Below are 21,390 nucleotides of genomic sequence, written 5' to 3'. Positions count from 1 at the left end.
ATAATATTGCACATATTAAATGTGTACATTTGATAAGTTTGGACCTATGCAAACACCCTTGATACCATCACCATAACCAAGGTAACAGACACACCCAACACCTCCCAAAGTTTCCTTATGTCCCTTCATTTTTGTTTTTGTTGAGAGAACACAACATGAAATCTACCCTCTTAACAACCTGAAGCACAAGCATGTTATTAACTAAAGTTAATGGCGTACAGCAGATCTCTAGAATTTATTCAGCACAACTGAAACTTACACAAAATTAAATTTAAAAACCATCCCTCATGTTCTGAAACTGGATTATGGTAACAGTTGTGCAACTTGGTAAGTTTGCTAAAAATCACTGAATTATATGCTTAAAATAGATGGAAGGAAGGTACAATGATTTGGGGGGACCAAGTCTGAAGAGGCAGTGAAGGACCTAAGAAAGCCAGCAAGGACCACGCCTCTCCAACTTCACGAGCACCCGGACACGGAGTTTGGGTCAGTAAACCTGGAATGAAGCCTAATTCTGTACTTTCCACAAGTTCCCAGGGGGCGACACTGGTGGCACTAGTCTGTGTGCCATACTTTGAGGGTCCAGAAAACCTGGGCACCTAGAGGAGCTTGGCTCTAAGCAGCTAAGAAACTGGGGCAGGAGCCGCGAGAGGCAAAGGCTAGGTACCAAGCGGCTGAGGCCCGGAAGGACTTCTTGCCTTTTGCTGTAGGATTCGACTGAGCCAGGGTTAGAACTGAGAGTGAGTGCAAGGGGTTCTAAGGACTAAGCACAGCATTTAAGACAGGAGTGTCCTAGAAAGAGTGGCAGTACGGCAGGAGCCAAAATCACTGAGAAATGAAGGGAAGGAATGAGGGTCCAACAGGGATGGTGCTGATACAATCTGAAAGAGGATAACATGCTAAGAGGGGTCCTGCAGGACGACAATATACTAACAACGCATATTACCTCACAAGTAGTACCAAAAGAAAGAAAATACATTAAGAAAAACACTTTAAAAACCACACTAAGGGGGCGCCTGGGTGGCTCAGTGGGTTAAAGCCTCTGCCTTCGGCTCAGGTCCTGATCCCAGGGTCCTGGGATGGAGCCCCGCATCGGGCTCTCTGCTCAGCGGGGAGCCTGCTTCCCCCTCTCTCTCTGCCTGCCTCTCCGCCTACTTGTGATCTCTCTCTCTGTGTCAAATAAAAATCTTAAAAAAAAAAACAAAAAAAAAACCACACTAAGAGTTTTGGAAGACAGGATATAGTCAACATCTTTTTTTTTGAAGATTTTATTTATTTATTTGACAGACAGAGATCACAAGTAGGCAGAGAGGCAGGCAGAGAGAGAGGAAGAAGCAGGCTCCCTGCTGATCGGAGAGCCCGATGTGGGGCTTCATCCCAGAACCCTGGGATCATGACCTGAGCCGAAGGCAGAGGCTTTAACCCACTGAGCCACCCAGGCGCCCCCAACATTTTTTTTTTAAGATTTTATTTATTTATTTGAGAGAGAGAGAGCACAAGCAGGGGGAGGAGCAGGAGAGGGAGAAGCAGACTCCCCAGTAAGAAGAAAGCCGGATGTGGGGCTCGATTCCAGGACCTCAGGATCAAGATGTGAGCCAAAGGCAGACCCTTAACAACTGAGGCACCCAGGCACCCCCAAATTTAGGATCTTTAAAGTTTATTTCCCATTGAATAACGAGCTCTAGTGCAGATCCACTAACTAATGTAATTTGGAAGCAGTGATGAGTGTAAGTGACATCTGATATATCCGCAACAACTTCAATATGATACGCAAACGCCTGTGACTTACACTGGTGGTAAAGTCACAAGTCTGTTACTACTGTGATGTGTTGCCTAGATCCATAATTAGAAGGACACACTGAAATTCAGTTAAGAGTTTTTTTCCCATCTAGGCTGATACATTCCCTAAACTCTATTCAGATTAAGAAGCACTAATAAGGGGCGCCTGGGTGGCTCAGTGGGTTAAGCCACTGCCTTCGGCTCAGGTCATGATCTCAGGGTCCTGGGATCGAGGCCCGCATCGGGCTCTCTGCTCGGCAGGGAGCCTGCTTCCCTCTCTCTCTCTCTCTGCCTGCCTCTCCATCTACTTGTGATCTCTCTCTGTCAAATAAATAATAAATAAATAAATAAATAAATAAATAAATAAATAAATAAATAAGAAGCACTAATAAGGGGTATCTAGGTGGCTTACTCACTGGGCGTCTGTCCTTGGCTCAAGTCACAATCCCAGAGTCCTGGGATAGAGGCCCATGTCAGGCTCCCTGCTCCGCAGAAGGCCTGCTTCTCCCTCTCCCACTCCCCCTGCTTATGTCCCCTCTCTCGCTGTCTCTTTCTGTCAAATAAATAATCTTTTTTTTAAAAGGCACTAATAAGTAAATGCTGCCTAAAATAATAGACACCATCTGCACGTTTGCCACTACTTACTTGTCCTTCTCACCATCAGATTATAAGTACTTTAGGCCAGGGACTCTGTCTTAGTTGTCTTTGGGTCCACACATCCAATAAATGTCAGCTGAACAAGTCATTTATTATCCCACTGGACTGCAAACTCCTTGATGGCAGAGGTTGTCTCAACAGTACAAACCAGCCACTCAATACATCTTGATATATTCAAGAGTGAGTGAGTATCTTATTCTCCCTTGTTGGATGATAATCCTCTCAAGGTCAGGGATCATGTCTCATACGTCTTTGATTTCCCATAGTCTAGTATACTGCTTTTCACACAAAACTACTCAAATATTTATTAAATAAGACATTAAGACAGGACAGAGCCTCTGAAATGAAGATCAAAGTAAGAGAATGAGCCCATGTACCCGTTCTGCTGTAGCAGGACAAGAAAGTGCAGTACAGAGTGAGGCTAGATGTGAACCGACCAATGGAATCATCTATAATGTAGTAACTTGAGAATATGCTAAAGTATTCCTATTCTTGCTTTTAAAATGTAAAAACTTTATAAATTCGTTCCTCATGAGTGATCCTTCTTTCTTATGAAGTCTACATTTTCCTAGTGCTACAAAATTCGTTAAAAGTATAGCAAAGGGGCACCTGGGTGGCTCAGTGGGTTAAGCCTCTGCCTTCGGCTCAGGTCATGATTCCAGGGTCCTGGGATCAAGCCCCGCATCGGGCTCTCTGCTCAGTGGGGAGCCTGCTTCCTCCTCTCTCTCTGCCTGCCTCTCTGCCTACTTTTGATCTCTGTCAAATAAATAAATAAAATCTTTTAAAAAAATTTTTTTAAAAGTATAGCAAAGATTGATTCGGAATTTTTTAGTACAATATACCCTACTTTTAAAAAAATCCATATTACAAAATAGAATCGAGAATGCAAAACATGGCTCAATTTACAAATTACCAACTGGCAGAGAAGTTGTGAAGTTGAGAAAAATGCTACAAAATAAGAGCAATCGCCACCTCAACCTCAATCAGAAACAAAGATAAAGCATTTCTGAAATTAGAAATGCAAAGATTTGAGTTTTGAAATTTATAAAAAATGTGATCTGTACACAACCTTTCAGGGCAAATCATCTGTGTGAAATCCAAACCAATATTATTCTCCTTCCAAGCAGAGAAATACTTCTCCGCCTCACCTTTACTCCTTAGCTCCACTCGATACTGGCACTGCGTACACCATGTGCACAGCACACGCCTTCTACTTCATATTACGATTATCGGCACAGAAATACAAGCCCCTTACAGGCAGAAGTACCTTACTTCACCCTCACATCACCCACAGCAGACAGCAGTACCTTGTAAACAATAGCTCTGCAATAAACACTTGATGAATGAGGATTTTTTTTTAAATTTTATTTATTTGAGAGAGAGAGAGCACGAATGTGCGCACAAGCTGGGGGAGGGGCAGAAGGAGAGGCAGACTCCCTGCTGAGCAAGGAGCCTGACTTGGGACTCGATCCCAGGTCCCTGAGATCAGGGCCTGAGCTAAAGGCAGACGCTTACCTGACTGAGCCACCCAGGTGCCCCAGAGGATTTTTTTTTTTTTAAGATTTTATTTATTTATTTGAGAAACAGAGATCACAAGTAGGCAGAGAGGCAGGCGGGGGGGTGGGGAGGAGGCTCCCTACTGAGCAGAGAGCCCCATGCTGGGCTCGATCCAGGACCCTGGGATCATAACCCAAGCTGAAGGCAGAGGCTTTAACCCACTGAGCCACCCAGGCGCCCCGAGGATTATTTTTTTTTTAAAACAAGACATACCTTGTACTCTATTATAAATAACAGATGCCAAATGTTAGGATAATAAGGTAACTTATCGCTGATATTCCCAGATAATTTAAAATGTCCTGAAAATGAAGATTAAGGATGTCCACCAATTCGTTATTTCTATTTTTGATATTTACTCCTAAATAACCAAACAGGACATTTCATATTTCCACACAAGCTAACCTCATTGAAATATAAATAAAACTGTTCTCTAAGACATGAAACACCAGACTACAAAAATCTTCAAATTTATTTTTAAAACAAGGTTCCTTAGGCATATAGCCAAAACTAGTCAGTGATAAAATCCACACTGTTTAGATGCTTGCTCAAGTCTTCTACCAAAGCACAATAAGTACTTAAATAAATGAAGTCACTAAATTAACTCAATGATAACAAACACAAATGACAAGTTTCTTGAGGGCAGAGACTTTGTCTATTCCCAGCATCTGAAAAAGCACCTTGCATCTGATAAGCATGCCCTGATATTTGCTGAAACAATGACATTCCTGACTATCTCCTGGATTTCACAGACATATTCTGAGAGCTTCTTACCATTACTCATATCTACCCATTCTATCCTGCAAAATCTCATCATCATCCTCTTCAAGGTCAAGAGAACCAAAGTATCATATGAAAGTTTCTCTAGCCTGCTCTAAGTGATAAATGAAGATGCTTTCCCTTTAGTAAATAAAATGTGATAGTCCAGGTCGCCTGGGTGGCTCAGTGGGTTAAGCCTCTGCCTTCAGCTTGGGTCATGATCCCAGGGTCTTGGGATGGAGCGCGGCATCCAGCTCTGTGCTCAACGGAGACCCTGATTCCTCCTCCTCTCTCTCTCTCTCTGCCTGCCTCTCTGCCTGCTTGTGATCTCTGTCTGTCAAATAAAGAAATAAAATCCTTAAAAAAAAAAATTGAAAAAAAAATGTGATAGTCCAATAGCAAAACAATTAACAGTATTTCAGAAAACATTAAGTAGCCCCTAATGAGAAAAAAACTACAGGTTTCCATTCAACTCCACATGTGTCCTACTAAATTAAGTACAAAATTTCTCAAAGTAAATTTGATATAAAAAGTTCTCATCTTCCATGCCTCTTTCTAAACTAGAAATGGAAAGCAGAGAGATGTGATAATTACAAACGGAGTGAAAGGTATGAACGTGACCTTCTCTGGAGCAGGCCAGAATCTAAAACCAGCCTATGGGAAAAACCTTTGGAAGGCTTCTAGCTCACCCTCCCACACAAAGCATGAATTCCTCAGTCACCAACAGGTGGTCCTGCAGTCTTTGAGAAAGAGACAGATTATGTCCCCACAGAATGCTCATTCTCTCCCAAGTCAACCCACTGCACTCCTAGATAACTCCGGCTCTGAAAATATTTGAGCTGTTATTATAGGACTCTTCTTCTGGCCCCAGTCTCATGGCAACACAATGAATACAAAGCCTTTTCTAGCATAAAGACCTAGTATCACAACATGTTCCACTTGCTTTCACAACACACCCCACTCCTCAATTCCCATTCAACGAGGAGGCAATGAATCCAAGACATGAAGACATCTTCCCAATAGAAAGATGGTTATTTTCATTACAAAACTACTGACCACAGATTCCTACAACCTTAAGAATTGAAAAGGCCTTGGAAGCCATCCAATTCTACTCCTCTCCCCTCTAAGGTAGGAATTGCTTCAATAACATCTCTGGGCAACACATTTGTGTCCCAGAATCTTAAGATAGGAGGGGAATAAAAGTCTCTTTGATTTAAATGTTAAGTAGTTCTTAGTATAGTTTTTAAAAGTTGTCTGTTACTGAGGCGCCTGGGTGGCTCAGTGGGTTAAGCCTCTGCCTTCAGCTCAGGTCATGGTCTCAGGGTCCTGGGATTGAGCCCCGCATCACATTGCATCAGGCTCCCTGCTGGGTGGGAAGTCTGCTTCTCCCGCTCCCTCCTCCCCTGCTTGTATTCTCTCTCTCACTGTGTCTCTCTCTGTCAAATAAATAAATAAAATTTAAAAAAAAAAAAAAGTTGTCTGTTACCACATAGATTTGGGAGGTAACGTGGTTTGACAGAAACAGATCAAAAGTAATCCGTGTCATTTGGTTACTTTCCATTACTTCTAGCTATACAATTCTCTAGCTATACAATTTCCTAGTTGTAAGAAAGCTAAATTTGCTACCTCCTAACAATAATTTTAAAATGTCTTTACAAAGACGTGAGCCACTAAAAATACCCATTATTTGGAAGCCCAAAATTGAATAGGCTCTTTAGCTTGTAAAGATCCTTTTAGAAGTATAACTTATGGGACGCCTGGATAGCTCAGTCGTTTAAACATCCAGTCTTAATTTCAGCTCAGGTCTTGATCTCCGGGTCGTGAGTTCAAGCCCTCTGCTGGGTACCATGCCAGCATGGAACCTATTTTAATTAATTAATTAATTAATTAACTATAAGTATGGCATAGATGGACACCAGTGCTTTACTCAGTCATTCATGCAACAAATAAATACTAAGGGCCTACCTTATGCCAGACACTGTGCTGGGCACCAGGAAAACCATGAAAGCAGAAAACACACAGTTTCTCTTCTAAAGGAGCCTTATTTATAGAAAAGAGAGATTTGGGCACCTGGGTGGCTCAGTGGGTTAAAGCCTCTGCCTTCAGCTCAGGCCATGATCCCAGGGTCCTGGGATCGAGCTCCACATCAGGCTCTCTGCAATGTGGGGAGCTGCTTTCTCCTCTCTCTCCGCCTGCCTCTCTGCCTGCTTGTGATCTCTGCCTGTCAAATAAATAAATAAAATCTTTAAAAAAAAGAGAGAGAGAGAGAGATTATCGCCCAGAGAATTACAAATTCAGAAAAGTGCTAGAAAGGCAAAGTTCAAGATGTTATGAGAACATATAATAAGGAAAACTGATCTAGCCTGGGAATTCAGAGCAAGATATGCTATGGAAGTGATGTTTAAGCTGGGATATGAATGGTGGCCATTCACATTTATGTAAAAACAGATGTCATAAAATGAAAGGTTGGTCCAATAAACCCAGCTACCTTTGGTATCTTTATCCTAAAACAACATCTTTAAAAAAAAAAAAAGAAAAGAAAAGAAAAGGAAAACCAAGTACTCTTTAAAAAGGTTTGGGGTTGGGGCGCCTGGGTGGCTCAGTGGGTTAAAGCCTCTGCCTTCGGCTCAGGTCATGATCCCAGGGTCCTGGGATCGAGCCCCGCATCGGGTTCTCTGCTCAGCGGAGAGCCTGCTTCCCTCTCCCTCTCTCTCTCTCTCCCTCTCTCCCTCTCTCTCTCTCTGCCTGCCTCTCTGCCTACTTGTGATCTCTGCCTGTCAAATAAATAAATAAAATCTTAAAAAAATAAAAAATAAAAAGGTTGTGGGGGGGCTTGGGTGGCTCAGTCGTTGGGTGTCTGCCTTCGACTTGAGCCATGATTCCAGAGTCCTGGGATCAAGTCCCGCATTGGGCTTCCTGCTCCGTGGGAAGCCTGCATCTCCCTCTCCCACTCCCTCTGCTGTGTTCCCTCTCTCGCTGTGTCTCTCTCTGTCAAATAAGTAAGTAAAATCTTTAAAAAAAAAAAAAAGTGTGTAGGGGTGTCTGGGTGGCTCAGTCTTTAAGCGTCTGCCTTCAGTTCAGGTCATGATCTCAGGGTCCTGGGATCCACCCCTACCTCAGGCTCCCTGCTCATTGGGAGGCCTGTTCCTCCCTCTCCCACTCCCCCTGCTTGTGTTCCTTCTCTCACTGTGTCTCTGTCAAATAAATAAATAAAATCTTTTTAAAAATTAAATAAAATAAATAAAAAATAAAAAGGTTTAAAGGCCAGGGGCGCCTGGGTGCCTCAGTCATTAAGCATCTGCCTTCGGCTCAGGTCACGATCCCAGAGTCGTGGGATCCAGCCTCGCATACAGCTCCCTGCCCAGTGGGAAGCCTGCTTCTCCCTCTCCCTCTGCCTTTGCCCTGCTCTCTTGTTCTTTCTCAAATAAATAAATAAAATCTTAAAAAAAAAAAAAAAGGTTTAAAGGCTAGGAATTGATAGTTCTTTGGAGAGAAGGATAGGGTCCTACTCTACTGTAGATACCCCACTTGGTATCATTATCATCACTGTAGTCACTAAAATCTTTGCTGAAATGATTAGCGTCAGTGCTAAATTAACACTCCTATTGGGGCGCCTGGGTGGCTCAGTGGGTTAAGCCGCTGCCTTCGGCTCAGGTCATGATCCCAGGTCCTGGGTTCGAGCCCCACATCCGGCTTTCTGCTCAGCAGGGAGCCTGCTTCCTCCTCTCTCTCTGCCTGCCTCTCTGCCTACTTGTGATTTCTCTCTGTCAAATAAATAAATAAAATCTTTAAAAAAAAAAAAACACTCCTATTATCTTCAGTTAAGCAAAATAAGTTCACGAAATTACATTTCCTTACACAAGAAACTCCATTCCAAACTTCAACTGTGAAAGAAGATGCTTTCTTGTACCTCACAGGATTGCTATCAAGATTCGACGAGATACTATATGACAAAATGCTGGGGCGGATCTTGAAATGGTTGGAGGATATGGCATCCGCACGATCAAAAAGCTTGATCGGTCCCTGCTCGCTATGACAGTTCTTTAGACTCAGCTGTGCTTCATTTTCCTGACCATGAGAAGAGGAAGAAGGAAAAAAAAAACGGTAACACGGGTTTGCACTCCTTCTCTAACCGCAGTTTTCTCCAAGAGGGTGAGACTGTAAAACTCAAAGGTCCCCTCTAGCTCTAGAAACTGACCCGCATGTCTTTTTAAAGGGCCAGGAGTATGCTGCTTGCCTCCTATCTGAGACCACCTCCTCATCCACTCCATTCCCCCATGACTCCACGCTTCCTTTCAGGAATGGCAGCACACAGTCCATGATTTGTTTCTCAAAGACCTATTTTCCACTTATTTTCCAGGCAGATTTAAGTTGAATGTATGCATCCAAATTAGACCTTTTGAATGATCCACATGATTGATGTAAACCTTTGTATGCCCCAACGAAAAAAATGAGTAAAAACAGTAAAAATGACCAACTGTCAAGATCAGTTACAACTCCTAACCCCAAAAAGTAAATTTAGGTTTTTTGAGTAAGGAAAATTACCTGCTCAATTTCAAAATCAGAAAAGACAGTCTCAAACACTATCACTTGTACTCAGAAATAAATACATGCAAAGTCATTCCAGGAAAACAATTTTTTTAAATTACAATGGCTAAAAGAGAACTAAAATGTCCACAACACAATGCTGTAAGATGTTGCCATGTGAAAATGAAATTTAACAAAAAATAAATTATGTACCTAAAGCCAAATCTACATGTTTAAGATTTGTCTCGTTTAAAATGATTTTGGAGTGTGGTCTTGAAAAGCTCTCCTACTCTTCACTTTCATCAAATAGCATCCCAGCCAAGAGAACACAACTGTGATACTTCCAAGCAAGAGACCTGTTTGATGATGCAAACCAAGGCCACAAGATCCAGTTGCCACTAGAGAATGCTTCAGAAATTATACACTGTCAAAGAAAACTTTTTTTTTAAAAGGTAATGTCGAGACTAGTAATTGCTAATAAATTCAGCTGTTGAGCACGTTTAAATTTTATATAAATTTTAGTTAACTTAAAATTCTAAACTTATTTCCAGAGAAAAAGTTGATCTTTTCACAATCAATGGCAAGACAGCAGCTTCCCGTTTGACACTCTTAATGCTTATTTTAACTATATTTTACACATACCGAGGGTTTCAAGCTTTAAAGTTCATTACAGTTAGTATATTATAAACTACAGTGTGAGTTTTGCAATGTTCTCCCTTTAAAGAGAAGCAGATAGGAGTTAAAGAACTCATCCAAGGTCACCCAACAAGTCAGCGAAAAAGTTGGGAGCAGGACTAAAACTTCAGCTCTTAGGCTACTAACTACTTCACACCTTCCCAATTTCACAAGAGAAAAAACGAAATCAAGTGATTTACTTTCAGTAATAACAGCTTACCTCAAACACAGTAAAGCGACGATCACAAACACTAACCAAAAAAACGCACCTTGAACAAATGAGACAGCTTGCTACTTCTGGATACCACTGTCCTGTCCCAAGCTCTTGAAACCAAACAAAAACTTACTGGTTCTGGATATATTACCTCCTAGAGAACTTCCACTCTTAGTGTGTACAATTTGCTTTCACACTAGCCAAACACAAATTGTTACCACCTTTTTCCCTGCCCAGGTGCTGTGGGAGGCATCAATTTCCTCACTCCTCCAAAAGTCCAGTCAAAGACCACATACCTCAAAACCAAGCAGTTCTGAGTGAGAACATAGTTACATCGCCAATAAAGGAAAAGCTCTAATAAGTTGCTTCTTTTGAAGAGATATTTTTAAAGGATGATTATATGCTTCACAGAATTAATATTAAGTTGCCCGCCAAGAAAAAAAAAATTATTCTTGTAAAGTAGCTTTTAAGGCTTATGCCTCCCTGTTTGGGACATAGTCTGACTCGTCGGACAAGAATGATCTGGGCACGCTCACACAGAACCCCTATGAGCAGCTTAGTTCACTGAAAACACCACTCCGACCTCCCAACTGTAGTACTCAGTCTTTCTCATACTGTAAGGACCAAGACGAGCCTCTTCAACGATCTCTCAGGAGAAGGCTCCCCGGCGGAGAAAGTGACAGCGGTCCTCCTGACGTTTCTGGGAAAAGTGTTAACACCAGAGAGTGGCTCCTAGGAAGTGTCAGTGCGATGGAGTAGCCCTTGGTTCCGGGCAGGTCCTTTCTGACCTAGTCTCAAGTCCTTCGCTACCAGCCCGGATTCCGCCTTACAGACCTTCCCAAGCCGCCCCGCGCCCCTGTTCTCTAAGCTGGAGCAAGACTCCCAACTCTCTCGGGAGGCGAGGCAGTCTCAGCAGACGAGACGGCCACCCCACCTCTTCCGGGGACTCGCAGGCCCGCTCCCTGGCGGTGTCAGAGCCTGACGGACCCTGCCAGAGAGAAGGCAGCCGGCCCCTTCTGGGGCCTCCCAGACGGAACCCCGCACCCCACGGTCCCTTTCCACGGCCCCCACCCCTTCGAAACATGACCCTCCTTACTCGTGAATCCCCCTTCCTCAGGAGCACCCCAGTGGAGTTACCGGCCCACTCAAAAGTAAGAGCGACCGCCACCCCTATCGGTCACCCTGGCCCCCACTGTCACCGCCCTGCTCCCGACCTCTGCCCGCGCCGCTGGCGGGCCCCGGTGACGCCCGGGTCGGTACCTTGCGGACCCCCTTGTAGATATAGAAGTAGAGCTCCCGGCCCACATTGAAGCAGAGGCGGTCGCCGTTGCCAGACTGGTCGTTGAGGTTTACGAAGGAGACGCGGACGGGGTTGGATCCCTGCGAGTTGAAGGGCACCCGGTTGGGCCGGCTGTACTCCGAGTGCGGCAGCAGCTTGTACAGACCTTCCCGAGTGGTGAATTGGGTCTTAATCTCGTTCATCTCCTTCCCTCCTCCCTCCGTCGCCATCTTGGAAAGCAGCGTTCATCCTGCCCTAAGTGCCCGGATCACGCCCACCGCGCAGGCGCCGTCGCAGGCTGTCGCTCTCTCCCCCCCTCCCCCGCCTTTTCCTCCTGGCCCCTCCCACTCGAGAGCCTGCCCCGCGGAGGCCGGCGGAGGGGCAGGGGCGGGCTTGTTTACGGCCCGACTGCGCAGGCGTGCTCACCTGTGGCGGTCCGCGCGACTGGGCGTCCTCAGGCCCCTCCCCCGGGCGCGGCGTCTGGGCGGCCCTGTGACCGTGCAGGTGAGGCGAGCTCCGGACGGGGGTCCGGCTAGCTGTGTCGCCTCCCAGCTACCCCCGGGACCGAGCCGGTAAGCCGAAGCGGCCGTACGTCTGCGGTGGGGAGCGCAGAGGAGAACTCGAGCGGCCTCCTCAGTTGCCTCGGTCGCGCCCTGAGGGGACCCGGGACCCCGAGGAGCGGAGGGAGAGGGCAGCCCCCCATGCGGGGTGTGCACTGGGTGCCGAGAGCCGAGCACCGGAGCTCCGGCGTTCTGCCTTCGGGAAGATGCGGGGGCGTCCCGAGGGTGGGGGGAGCCCCTCACGCAGGCCTGCCCTCTGCCACCCGCACGACGGTCGGGGAGCCCCTCAGCGCCTCCCGGAGCCCGCTTCCGAGCAGGCACCGAGGAACCTCAGTTTCCCGCTTCGCGGGGCCGGGGCGAGCGCTCGGCGCGTGCGGACACGGCTCTCCGGGTGTCCGTCGGGGGAGGGCACTGGCCGACGTGGAGCCAAGTGGGTTTTTTCAGTTTGCCTTCCCGGTGTTTAGAGGAAAGGGGGAGTGTCGGGCCGGGCAGTGGCTTTCGGAACCACAGACCCAGTCGAAGCAGGTGTCACGGGCCGTGCTCAGCAGCCTGACAAGTAAAGGTCATTGATCAGGACGAAAGAGGCCGAGGTGGCACCTGCGAGGTCACTAGGCGGAGCGGCGTGCGCGCGCTGCGGGATCTAGGTATGGAAGGAGCGGCGTATTGTACCCCTGGGTTTCCCGGCTGGAATAGGAAAGTTTCTAAAGCGACCGAAACTTTCTGGGAGAATTCGGGCGGGGCGGGGGGGCACAACATTTGTTACAGCGAGAATGAGCTATTCTTTACATTCAAGTCATGGCTGGAGGGTCGCAAAACTAGTAGACGGAGGTGAGTTCTCCAGCAGAGGAGCCTGGACCACAGGGCCGGTATTACACAGCAAGCAGGTACTGCCCGTGACCTAATAATGCGTCTGACACCATCATCCTCTACCCTTGTTGACGTTGGCAAAAAAACGCGAGAGCAGGATCCTACTTATTGGACCCCGACATAGCTGAAATGTGGGGTTGTAATGGTTTTGATGTTACCTGCTTTTCTCTAAAAGACAGATTGATACCGAAAGTCTTTTAAAATGCCAGAATGTGGGGCGCCTGGGTGGCTCAGTGGGTTAAGCCGCTGCCTTCGGCTCAGGTTATGATCCCAGGTTATGATCCCAGTTCCTGGGTTCGAGCCCCACATCGGGCTTTCTGCTCAGCAGGGAGCCTGCTTCCTCCTCTCTCTCTGCCTGCCTCTCTGCCTACTTGTGATCTCTCTGTCAAATAAATAAATAAAATCTTAAAAAAAAAAAATGCCAGGATGTGTCCTGTGGTCACCGCGGATTTATCCCGGTTTCCTCTGTGTTATTTTACATTGAAAATATGTATTTGATCACCTTGAGGGATAGTGACATCCCGAATCCTCTAAAAATAATTCACCTGTGTTCCCTGGTTATCAAGGGGGAATAAAGCAGGGTACTTTCTGGAGAAAAGAAAAAAAGGTCAGCAAGCAAAAATTAAGACAGAAAATTGTATTAGCTTTCAATTAACCACAATTAACCTCAATTAACAATAAAACCATATACCTCAGGCTTTCTATTAAGATTTTACTCTGTCAGGGCGCCTGGGTGGCTCAGTGGATTAAAACCTCTGCCTCGGGCTCAGATCGTGATATCAGGGTCCTGGGATCGAGCCCTACATCAGACTCCCCTCAGCAGGGAGCCTGCTTCCCCCTCTCTCTCTTCCTGCCTCTCTGGCTACTGTGATCTCTGTGAAATAAAAAAATCTTTAGGGAAAAAAAAAAAGATTTTATTCTGTCTAAATTCAGCAGTTTTATTATTACAAAAATAATAGACTATCCCCTTTGTCCCATTCAGAGACTTTGAATAATCTCTATTCTTAGTTTTTTTGTTTTTCTTGTTTTTCTCTTAGTTTTTCTCTTGTTCCCCCCCCCCAACACACTCAAGTATTCAATAAAGAACACTGAAATTTGTATAACAGGGCCTGACCTAAATACATTTCATTTCTAATTGTCACTGTCAAGCCAGGCATTTCTTTTCTTTCTTTCTTTTTTTTAAAGATTTTATTTATTTATTTGACATAGCACAAGCAAAGGGAACAGCGGGAGCAGAGAGAGAAGCAGGCTCCCCGTAGAGCAGGGAGCCCAATGTGTGGCTCGATTCCAGGACCCTGGGATCATGACGTGAGCCGAAGGCAGACACTTAACCAACTGAGCCACCCAGACACCCCAAGACAGGCATTTCTGAATGGATTGGTGCCTCACAGTCATAGGTAAACCTTGTTAGTTCCTTTCCAATCTCTCAAACTTGAATCATTATATGGCAGCTTCATGAATGACTTCCTTGATCTTAGTTTTTCTCTCAACTTTCCTCCTGTAAAGTACTACCAGATTTATTTTCTTAAAACAGTGCCTTAGAGGGGTGCCTGGGTGGCTCAGTCAGTTAAGCATCTGCCTTCCACTCAGGTGATGATCCCAGGGTTCTGGAATCAAGCCCTGTGTTGGGAAGCCTGCTGCTCCCCCAACTTGTGCTCTCACTGTCTCTCTCTTCCTCTCTCTGTGTCTCTGTCAAATAAATAAAATCTTAAAAACAACAACAATGCCTTAGACATTCTCTTACCCAGAGACTTTCCGTGACTTGCAGTAACCATATTGTTTAAGTCACACCAAGCAATTCAAGCCTATTCTTACATATTACATCAATCCCCCATGACAGTCAGACTGTTCTGCCGGCACCTTTGGCTCCTTCTCTTGCTTAGAAAGCCCTTCCTTTCCTTTCCGTCTTCATACCCTGTGCTTCAAGAACTAGCTAAGTCTCACCTTCACCAAGCCCTTCCAAGCTTGAAAACCATACTTGAAACCAAGGATTCTCTACTGAGCGTTCATGGCTGGCTCCAGGGAGTGTTTGAACTCCTAGTAGTAATACACTTCTGTGTACATGTTCGCTATATCCCTGGAGTGTGTAGCTTTCGTCAGATTTTCTCGAGTCAGATGGCCAGCCAGCAGAGCCATCCAGGCACTCCCCACCACAAATTTTTAAATTAGCTCTCTAAACTTCTGGGGGCACTTTTCTGAGCTTTCATTTGTCGTGTGTAATATCCTGAAACAGTATCTTCTGTTGGTTTTGTCAGCACACGCTGATTATCTTACATCAATATTTATCTTTTAGTGTCTTTATGCTGACTTCCAACCAGACTGTCAGCACATTCAAGGATATGAGGGACCTTTTTAAAATTGTTTGTGTCCTCAAATATTTATTTGATGTCCACATGTGCCACTCTGGCCTAGCCTTTGGGATGCATCAGTAAACAAAAATCCCTCAGAGTTTTCTTGCAAGGAGAAGACCAGACAAATAATAAACACAAGTTAGTAAATCGTATAGTGATTGTGCAAGCAAAAAGTAGTAGAGTGAGCAAGGGGGGTTGGGAGTGCTGCGGGTAGTTCAAGGAGTAGTTCGAGTTGGAGTTGTTCCAGTCTGTGATAAGGTGGTCAAGATAAGGCTCATTGAGAGAGTGACAGTTCAGCAAAGACTTCAAAGAGGTGAAGGAGATGGAAAGATCTGGGGCAAGCCATGCAGAACTCCCAAGCAGGAGCGTACCTAGCATGTTCAAGAAATAATAAGACCAGGGCACCTGGGTGGCTCAGTCTGTTGAATGGCTGACTTTGGCTCAGGTCATGATCTCACAGTCCTGGGACCCAGACGTGAGTCAGGCTCCCTGCTCAGCAGGGGAGTCTGCTTCTCCCTCTTCCCCTCCCCACTCCCACCCCAGTGTGTGCGCTCGCCCTCTCTCAAATAAGTAAAATCTTTAGAGGGAAAAAAAAAAAAAAAGATTGGTTTATTTGAGAGAGAGAAGATGCACATATACATATAGGCGTTGCCCCCACAGTGACTTTATTAAAAGAAATAGGTGGGGCTCCTGGGTGGCTCAGTCAGTTAAGTGTCTGACTCTTCATTTTGGCTCAGGTCATGATTTCAGGGTCGTGAAGTTGAGCCCTCTGGTTGTGTGATGAGCTTGGAGCCTGTTTAAGATTCCCTCGCTCTCAGGGCGCCTGGGTGGCTCAGTGGGTTAAGCCACTGCCTTCGGCTCAGGTCATGATCTCAGGGTCCTGGGATCGAGCCCCGCATCGGGCTCTCTGCTCAGCAGGGAGCCTGCTTCCTCCTCCCTGTCTGCCTCTCTGCCTGCTTGTGATCTCTCTGTCAAATAAATAAATAAAATCTTTAAAAAAAAAAAAAAGATTCCCTCGCTCTCTTTCTCTCTTGCCCCTCCCCCACCTTAAAAAATAAAATAAATAAGATTAAAAAATAGGAAATAGGCATACACAGGGGTGCCTGCGTGGCTCAAGTCGGTTAAGCGTCTGCCTTCTGCTCAGGTCATGATCCCAGGGCCCTGGGATCAAGTCCCACATCCGGCTCCTTGTTTGGTGGGGAGCCTGCTTCTCCCTCTGCCTGCGGCTCCCCCTACTTGTACACTCTCTTTCTGTCTCTCTCTCTCTTTGACAAATAAAATCTTAAAAAAAAAAAGGGGGCATACACAGATGTCTTTAGGAACCACATTTAAAAACCTTTACTAACTCATGTACGGTAATCAATCTCTCCGATTTTTCTTGTTGGTCGAGTGTATTCTATTATTACATTATGACTTGGTACTTCCTTATAAGACCATTATGGGACTTGAAAACAAATTTGGAAAACATCACATAACATAGTATCCTTAATATAGCACACCTGCTTTCTGTCTCAGATTTGCAGAATGGTAAAACTGACCCCAGTCAGGATTCCTGAATCACGATGTGTTTTCAGATGCGAACTGATCTTGCACAGAGCATCTTACTCTTTCTTCAATAACCATTACAAAGCGAATACAATACTTAGTATTTCACACGTATCTAGAAATGGCAGTGCTTTTTTTTTTTTTTAAAGTATAAGTGCTTTTTAAAGATCTTTGAAAGTCCGCCAGTCAGCACATTTTGTGGGAGCCTATGATGTGGGCATTATGCTTGGTGCTTACATGTGCTCTCGCTCTCAGACATAACCTTGTAAAGTAGGTGCCATTATTCCCTTCTTATAAGCATGAAAACTAAGAGAGTCATGAACTGACTTGTCCCAAGTTACTACCTTAGAGCTAGGTATTAGCAGAAATAAAATTTGTGTTCAGATCTCCAAAGAGAAACCTCTTGGAGTAAAATAATCACTCGTTTTTAAATTACACATTACTAAAAGGGGAAGAATAGCAATTCAGGTGAAGCAAGTATGTATTTTTCTTTTAATTCGAAGTTTTTTGTTTAACTCAAAACTAGAAAAAACAACCCATGGGAGAAAATATTTGCAAATCATATCTGATAAGATCTATATACCTGATAAGTATGTGGAATACATAGAACCCATACAATTCAAAAGCAAATGACCTAATTTTAAAATGGGCAAAGGATCTGAGTAGACAGGTCTCTGGAGATCTACAGATGGCCAATAAGCACAGGAAAAGATGCTCAACATCACTGTCATCAGAGAGTTGCACATAAAAACCACAGTTGGATCCCACTTCGCCCTCCCCAGGAGGGTTATGATCGAAAAGACACATAATAGTAAGTGGTGAGTACGTGGAGAAATTCAGGCCTCCCATACTACTGGTAGGAATGTAAAAACAGTGCAGGTACCTTGGAAATTAATCTGGCATTCCTCAGAAGTTCGAAGTTAGCACATGACCCAGCAATTCCACTCTTTAGGCATATACCCAAGAGAAATGGAAACAGTTCTACGCAAAAACTTACACAGGAGTATTCGTTGAAGCATTAGTCATCATAGCCAAAAAATAGAAACAAACCAAACGTCCGTTAACTGATGACTGAATAAACAACATGTAGCATATCCACAATTGAATATTATTCAGCCGTAAGAAGGAAGAAAATACCAATGCATGCCATAAGGTGCTGACCCTTGAAAACCAACGCCAGGTGGAAGAAGGCAGACGTGCATCACGTGATTCCATTTACATGAAATACCAAGAGCAGGCAGATCTTTTGGGACAGAAAATGGGTTAATGGTTGCCTAGAGGAGAGAGGGGGGAGGGAGGAGGAGGAGTGACTGTTAATGGGTATGGGGTTTCTTTTTAGGGTGATGAAAATACTCTAAAATTGATGGGATAGTTGCACCATTCCTAATATACTCAAAACCACTGATTATACACTTGAAATGGGTGAATTGTGTGTGCTGTTAAATGAAATCGAAGTAAACTGTAGAGTGTCCAATTTATTTTTCAAATAGCTACTAAATTATTAGGAATAAGTACTTGTTAGATTGTATGGACTTCTAATAAGCAGAACTGTTATGGGTCTGAGAACCTAGAAAGTTCAGGAGTCTCTGCCTTAGGGCATGAACCTCCCTCAATTCCCAAGTTATATCTGCATTTTTAAAGATTTTAAATGTTTGAGAGGGTGAGTGAGTGAGAGAGAGCATGAACAGTAGGGAGAGGCAGAGGGAGAAGCAGGCTCCCCTGCTGAGCAGGGAGCCTGATTTGGGGCTCTGTCCCACAACCCTGAGAATATGACCTGAGCCAAAAGCAGAGGCTTAATCGACTGAGTCACCCAGGCCCCCTTTTAACTGTATTTTTATCTCTATCTGAATCTTCTTACTCTTCTAGGATCAAAGGAAGAGGTGTTTATTCTTTTCAAAACTAATTTCTCCACCACATTCTTATAGTAAGTTCCTCTTGGATAACATACTCCCACCATGTTTACCTGATCTCCGGAGCCAAGCTCTCATGCTACCACCACCTCCTTCCATGCAGCATAAACTGTTGTCCTGAGCAAGAACAGTAGGGGCAAAGAGGGACAGGGGAGGGGAGGTTGGTCTGAGGGTTTGGCAGTGGTGCTGGTGGTTGTCAACAGAACTGCTCTAAGTAAAAACAAAACATCTCTACCTATTGCCCATCTCCAGTCCCAGCCTTGAAAGATCCACAGCTGTCTCCTGTCGCCTCATACAGGTACAGCTGCACGTGTGCTCTTTTGTCTTCAACTCTGGAGATCAGACAGAAATGTGAGTTCCATACCATAGCAACAAAAGAAATACAGGAAGAAAATGAAGGAATCATTTGTCACAAGGCTGTGATATTTTGTCACTCACAGGCACAGAACCAGTTGAATTATTACTTAGAGTATTCTTAGAACTGCACCCAAATTAGGACATCACTTCCTGTGGCTCTGGACTTGTAGAGCTTTGTTTTTCATTGTTCTGCTCCTCCAGTGAGAGGCTCAGTGACAGCCTTTCCAGGCAGCCCAATAAACATTGTGGATTTTATCTCTTTAGAGATTAGAGCAAGGGCATTCAAGCTTCATAACCTCAATTACAGTTTCTGATTTCTTCTATCCTAAAACCTTAAACAGGAAAGAGAGGAAAGGGGATTGAACAAAAAGAGCTATGATTTCCGTGTAAAGAAAAAATTAACATGCTGCTGCTTATACATGGTTAGACACACTTCTCAGTCACTCCCTGTAGAGCTTTCATGGACATTTTGGGACTCTTGGGAAGTGACCAGGAAAACTGAGTGATTTTTAGCCACAGGCTTCAGTGAAGTAGCAGTGGGGAGCCTGTGACAGAAAGGAAGATGCGTTTGTTAACTTGAAATTCCATTTTAAGAGTTACTGTTTGGGAAAGTAAAAACACAATTTATGGTATTAAAAAGATCTAGCTTAGGATGGGGTAGGGAGTATTCTCTGAAAGATGATCATATATATTTTTTTAATTTTTTACTTAGGGGCACCTGGGTGGCTCAGTGGGTTAAAGCCTCTGTCTTTGGCTCGGGTCGTGATCTCAGGGTGCTGGGATCGAGCCCCAAGTCGGGCTCTCTGCTTGGTGGAGAGCCTGCTTCCCCCCCTCTCTCTGCCTGCCTCTCTGCCTACTTGTGATCTCTGTCTGTTAAATAAATAAACTCTTAAATAAATAAATAAATGTTTTATTTATTTATTTGACAGAGATCACAAGGGGAGAGGCAGGCAGAAAGAGGGGGAAGCAGGCTCCCCACAGAGCAGAGAGCCGGACTTGGAGCTTGATCGTGGGGCTTCATCCCAGGACCCTGAGATCACGACCTGAGCCAAAGGCAGAGGCTTAACCCACTGATCCACCCAGGCGCCCCTCTGAAAGATGATCTTAAAAGAATGTTTTCCTGTTAGGAACCCTGTTAGATGAAGTTTACTTGAGAGGAGAAACCTGTCTTTCTATTCTTTGGAATTGAAAGAATCCCCTCGTAGATAGTGAAGCACGTAGTAAATGTTCAACACGTACTGAATTGGTTTTTCTCCTTTTCCTTCCTGCTGGTATCTTTGTGGGTTTTTTCCCTTTCTCTTCCCAGTGCTGCTCTTTCTTCATGCTCCCTTACTGAGCTATAGTCCCTGTAGCTCCTCAGACCTGTCCCACCTGAGCCCTTGTGGCTTTGCACAGGCTGGAGTCCCTCTCACATTTGTTGGTCACAGGGGCTAGACTGCTGCCTCCTCCCTCAGACCTTACTCTGCCAGTCTTCCCTCAGATTCCAGGTGAAAGGCTGCTTTCTCAGAGCGGCTTTCCCTGACACCCCACATCTAGGTTATGTCACCTTAGTGTCCTCTCAGCATCGTTATTCCCTCCGTGGGCCTTGTCACGACTTCTACTAACATACACGTATCATCTTCACATTTATGTATCAATTTACTTGAGTAGCGGTCACCTCTGCCAGTGGGCTGTAGGCTGTCTGAGAACGGGGGTCCTTTCTTTTTTGTTCATCCTTTTGCTTCTAGGTTGGGGGCTGGCATTCAGTAGGTACTCTGTATATTTGCCAAATGAACGACCCACCTCCTTTAAGAAACGTTCTCTAACTTGGAGTACTTCGTGTGAATACTCAGCTTCATTATGACGTTCATCACGTGGCCGTCTCCTCTCACTAGAGTCTCAGCTATGCATGACTGCAGTTCACATACCTGCAAACCTGCTTGTTCATGCTTGTAGCCTTACCCCTGAGGCTGAACTCTGCTTTAGGGTCAGATCACTGTGTTTCCAAATAGTTCTGCTTCTAGCCTTTTTTGGTGGGTGTAGTAGAGGGTAGTTCAGCCCCTTGTTTATTTTATGCATTTGACTTTCCAGTAAATACCTATTTGGCATGCCCGTTTTTCAGTCACTGCCTTAGCCCCAGCTCCATCCACTTTCCTCTCCCAGCCCTCCCCCCGCCAAAAAAAAAACCCCAAAACATATCCTTGGAGAATACTCTTTCTTTAGGGTCCCCTTTCAGTTTTTAGTAAGATAAAATATTGAATTTGCTGGAGAACCTCACATAAGACTTATTAACTGGATATTTATTGCAGCTCTCGATCTGCCTGTTGAGATAAGAAAAGATTATAAAAGGTAAATGGTGCTCAGGACTGTTTTGTGG

At 44.8% G+C, this 21,390-nt stretch overlaps 1 protein-coding gene across 14 annotated transcripts in view; it reads right to left on the bottom strand.

Moving 5' to 3' along the window:
* The window catches only part of WDR20 (WD repeat domain 20), a 64,421-nt gene extending 52,646 nt beyond the window's left edge, over positions 1–11,775 (bottom strand). The window contains exons 1-3 of one of the 14 annotated variants that reach the window (XM_047735449.1): positions 11,426–11,772; positions 8,554–8,817; positions 8,227–8,351 (exon numbers count right to left, since the gene is read on the bottom strand). In XM_047735449.1, coding sequence (XP_047591405.1) covers positions 8,343–8,351; positions 8,554–8,817; positions 11,426–11,674 — 522 coding nt within the window. In that variant the 5' untranslated portion in view covers positions 11,675–11,772 and the 3' untranslated portion in view covers positions 8,227–8,342. Of the gene's footprint in view, positions 1–8,226; positions 8,352–8,553; positions 8,818–11,425 lie in introns of those variants that run through there. The other 13 variants (XM_047735447.1, XM_047735450.1, XM_047735448.1 and 10 more) reach the window with 13 other exon arrangements.
* Positions 11,776–21,390: the final 9,615 nt, after the last annotated feature.

Source organism: Lutra lutra, chromosome 7 (assembly GCF_902655055.1).
Source record: "Lutra lutra chromosome 7, mLutLut1.2, whole genome shotgun sequence".
NCBI classification, from domain to species: domain Eukaryota; kingdom Metazoa; phylum Chordata; class Mammalia; order Carnivora; family Mustelidae; genus Lutra; species Lutra lutra.
This window is presented reverse-complemented; position numbering and strand designations above follow the sequence as displayed.